This window comes from Gekko japonicus, unplaced genomic scaffold, assembly GCF_001447785.1.
Source record: "Gekko japonicus isolate JY-2015 unplaced genomic scaffold, Gekko_japonicus_V1.1 scaffold2795, whole genome shotgun sequence".
NCBI classification, from domain to species: domain Eukaryota; kingdom Metazoa; phylum Chordata; class Lepidosauria; order Squamata; family Gekkonidae; genus Gekko; species Gekko japonicus.
The window spans coordinates 212,620-216,459 of record NW_015162036.1 but is presented as its reverse complement, the minus strand read 5'-3'; the positions used below and the strand labels follow the sequence as shown (position 1 = coordinate 216,459).

The following is a 3,840-nucleotide window of genomic DNA, read 5'->3' as shown; positions in this document are numbered from 1 at the left end:
CCTGCGAGACAGAGCTCTTCCACCAATTGTGTGGAATGAGCTCTTCCTTCGACTAGGGAGCCGCACCCAATAAAGTGAGGCCCTGGCCCAATATTACCAACATTATTAGCAGCCAATACAACCCAGACTACAATGTCAACTGACCGTATGCCTGCAGATGCTGCCGGTGCCCGCCATCATGTACGCCCTGTGCCAGCCCTTTATAAGATATTATGCTGCGTTTGATAACCATATCCTTTTGATTTTAACTGTTTTATGTATTCTATGTAAGCCGCCCTGAGCCTGCTCAGGCAGGGAGGGTGGAATATAAACTAAATAACTAACTAAATAAATAAAATAGAAGCAGGGAAGCGCTTCTGGGAGCTCTGAAAAGCATAACCCTTCACCTGTAATGGAATCACGAAAGGAGGTACCGTTTACTGAATGCACCGATTGGCTTTCGCTGTGCTGAGGTCGGCCAGCGCAATTTTATGCCAGGGTGGTGTTGGGTTTTTTATTTTATTTTTTGTATTTTTGCATTTTTGCGCGTGCCCGTGCCCGGAAGTCATGGCGACCTCTGGGGCATGGAGGACGTTCAGAGAAGTAGTTTGATAGCCTGCCTCTGCCTCTCGACCAGTGTTCCCTCTAAGCTGAGTTAGTGTGAGCTAGCTCACAGTTTTTTAGCCTCTGGCTCACAGATTTTTTTTTCTCAGCTGAGGAAGGATGGCTCCAGAGCACACTGATTTAATGCAGTAGCCAAATTGCTCACTCAGAACTTTAATGCCAGTAGCTCACAAAGTTGAATTTTTGCTCACAGGACTCTGCAGTTTAGAGGGAACATTGCTCCTGACCCTGGTGTTCTTTGGCGGTCTCCCGTCCCAATACTTACCCAAGGTCAGGCCTGCGTAGCTTCCCAGATCTGATGAGATCGGGCTGGCTTGGGCTATCCAGGCCAGGGTGACAGCGGTAGATAGAATTTGACTTCAGCTGACGGGCCCTGGATTGGGACTCTGGTCAGAAATGCCAGAATCTCGTCCCCGAAGCGGCCTCCCAACCCTGTTCTCTTACCCGCCAATCCACAGGTACCGCTCCTCCTGACCGCTTGTGCCTGAAGATCGGCAACTGGGAAAAGGGGTTTTGGTCTGGGGGCACGCAGCCATTGACCCCTGGGCCTGGGATATTTGATTTCCTGATCTCTTTCGATATCCCTTTCCCCCTCCTCCAGGTGCGGGATTCGGATCCCAGCGACCCGAAGCGTGAGAACATCGTCCAGCTAATCGACGACTTCAAGATCTCGGGCATCAACGGCGTCCGTATCCTTCCACGGGGAATCCCACAAAACCACAGCTCCCTCTGTCCGAATGACGCTGGGATTACCGAAAGGGCCTGACTCGGGTGGCGAAGTGTTGGCGCAGACTGGGGTCCGGGCACCACAGTGCCGGCTGATGCCTTTTCCTGGGGCTTGAGACATTGGGTGGGGCCAGTGCTCCCTCCCTAAGCTGTGGAGTCTCGTGAGCAAAGATTCTACTTGGTGAGCCGCTGGCATTAAAGTTGCAAGTGAGCGATTTGGCTGCTGCACGAGTTAGTTTGCGCCGGAGCCATCCTTCCTGAGCGGAGACAAAAATGCGTGAGCCGGAGACTAAGAAACAGAGGTACCTCACACTGACTCAGCTTAGAGGGAACACTGGATGGCTCCAGAGCAAACTAATTTATGCAGCAGCCAAATTGCTCGCTCACAACTTTAATGCCAGGAGCTCACAAAGTAGAATATTTGCTCACAAGACTTCACAGCTTAGAGGGAGCATTGGCTATAAGTTCATCCTATTTTTGTGACCAAGTTTAATAAAGAGAGCAATCCAAAGCAAGTCCCCTCAGAAGTAACCTCCATGTTACTTCTTACTCCCAGGAAAGTGTCTTTTGGATTGCACTGATAGTTTCATAAACCTGCTTGACAGCTGCAAGAAACATAAGAACATAAGAGAAGCCAATGTTGGATCAGGCCGATGGCCCATCCAGTCCAACACAGTGGCCAAAAATACCAGGTGCCATCAGGAGGTCCAGCAGTGGGGCCAGGACACTATTGCCCCCCCAGCACCAAGAATACAGAGCATCACTGCCCCAGACCTAAGAACATAAGAGAAGCCAGTGTTGGATCAGGCCAACGGCCCATCCAGTCCAACACTCTGTGTCACACGGTGGCCAAAACCCAGGGGCCATCAGGAGGTCCAGCAGTGGGGCCAGAACTCGAGAAGCCCTCCCACTGTTGCCCCCCAAGCACCAAGAAGACACAGCATCACTGCCCCAGACATAAGAACTTAAGAGAAGCCATGTTGGATCAGGCCAGGCGTTTGCCCAGCAGGGCTTCTGATTGGCTGTGCAGATTGAGAGGCATTCTGTTAAACCAGTGATCCCCCCAGTCTTTTTGAATTCTGACGGAAGGTGGTGGGTGAAACCGCAAAATGGCTGCCTCGGGAGGCGGGCCCACATACACAGAAGAGGCCCAAGTTCAGCAGAGAAGAGAGGCGATTAAACACACCAAAGAAGAGGGACGCGAGGGAATAAAATGGTGGCAGCTGCAGCTGAGGCAAGGTTGTTTTGATCTGCGTAGCCAATCAGGTCTTCAGAAGCTCTGAAGGTGCTTCTGCTGGAGAAGAGCCCTGCCTAGCTTGACCCACTTTTTAAAAACACTGGGTGGGCACAAAAAAAAGGTGTCAGCGGGCGCTAAGGGCACCCCGTTGGGGACCCCTGCGTCGAACAGAGCTTCTGTCTTGAAATGTTGAAGAGGTGCTATTAAAGTTATGCGTGACTTTGCTCCCTGACGTTTTGTGGTTGGCTCCGCCTCCCGGGGCAGCCATTTTGTGATTGTGCCCGCCACCCTCTGTCAGAGTTCCAAAGGTGCCCGCAGATGTGAAAAAGTTGGGGACACCCCCCCTTCCGGGCTTGGGGGGTGGGGAAGGTGCCGGAACGCTCAAGGGGGAAATGAAGTTTTCAATCTGTATCCTGGAAACTCATGAACTTTGAAACCTTTTAGTAATAATTTTGTCAAAGATGTTCCAGAATGCCGTTCTGGCGTTTCCCCCCAGAAAGAAAGCCCTGGGGACCCCTGATGTAGACAGACTGCTTATGGTACAGCAGTTCTGTGAGGGAAGAAAAGGGGGGAAGTTCCTTCCGTCACATGTTCCCAGGGCTATTTTCGGGCAGGAACGCACAGGAACGGAGTTCTGGCTGGCATCCAACTTGGCCACGCCCAGGAGGAACTCATTAGCATAATACGCCACTCCCAACAGCAGAAACTCATTCGGATTGGCTACATTAGGGGTGTGTGGCCTAACATGCAAAGGAGTTTCTCCCTTTCTCACAATACAAGAACTCGTGGGCACTCCATGAAATTGCTGAGCAGTCGGGTTAGAACGGATAAAAGGAAGTACTTCTTCACCCAAAGAGTGATTAACACTTGGAATTCACTGCCACAGGAAGTGGTGGCGGCTACAAGCATGGACGGCTTCAAAAGGGAATTAGATAGGCATATGGAGCAGAGGTCCATCCGTGGCTATTAGCCACAAGGTATAGATAGGGACTCTCGGTCTGGGGCAAGTGATGCTCTGCCTTCTTGGTGCTTGAAGGGGGGTGCAACAGTGGGAGGGCTTCTAGCGTCCTGGCCCCACTGGTGGACCTCCTGATGGGAGGGCTTCTAGCGTCCTGGCCCCACTGGTGGACCTCCTGATGGCCACTGTGTGACAGAGTGTTGGACTGGATGGGCCTTTGGCCTGATCCAACACTTGCGTCTCTTATGTTCTTATGAGTTCCTGCTACAAAAAAGCACTGGGTTTTGACCACAAACAAGGTAAACAGAATAAGAAG

At 51.5% G+C, this 3,840-nt stretch overlaps 1 protein-coding gene across 1 annotated transcript in view; it reads left to right on the top strand.

Annotated features, from left to right (window-relative positions):
- Positions 1–1,204: 1,204 nt before the first annotated feature.
- The window catches only part of SRPK3 (SRSF protein kinase 3), a gene marked incomplete at its 5' end in the record, with an annotated part of 37,283 nt that continues 34,647 nt past the window's right edge, over positions 1,205–3,840 (top strand). Inside the window, one exon of the mRNA XM_015405571.1 lies at positions 1,205–1,363. Within this exon, the coding sequence (XP_015261057.1) occupies positions 1,205–1,363 (159 nt within the window). The remainder of the gene's footprint in view (positions 1,364–3,840) is intronic.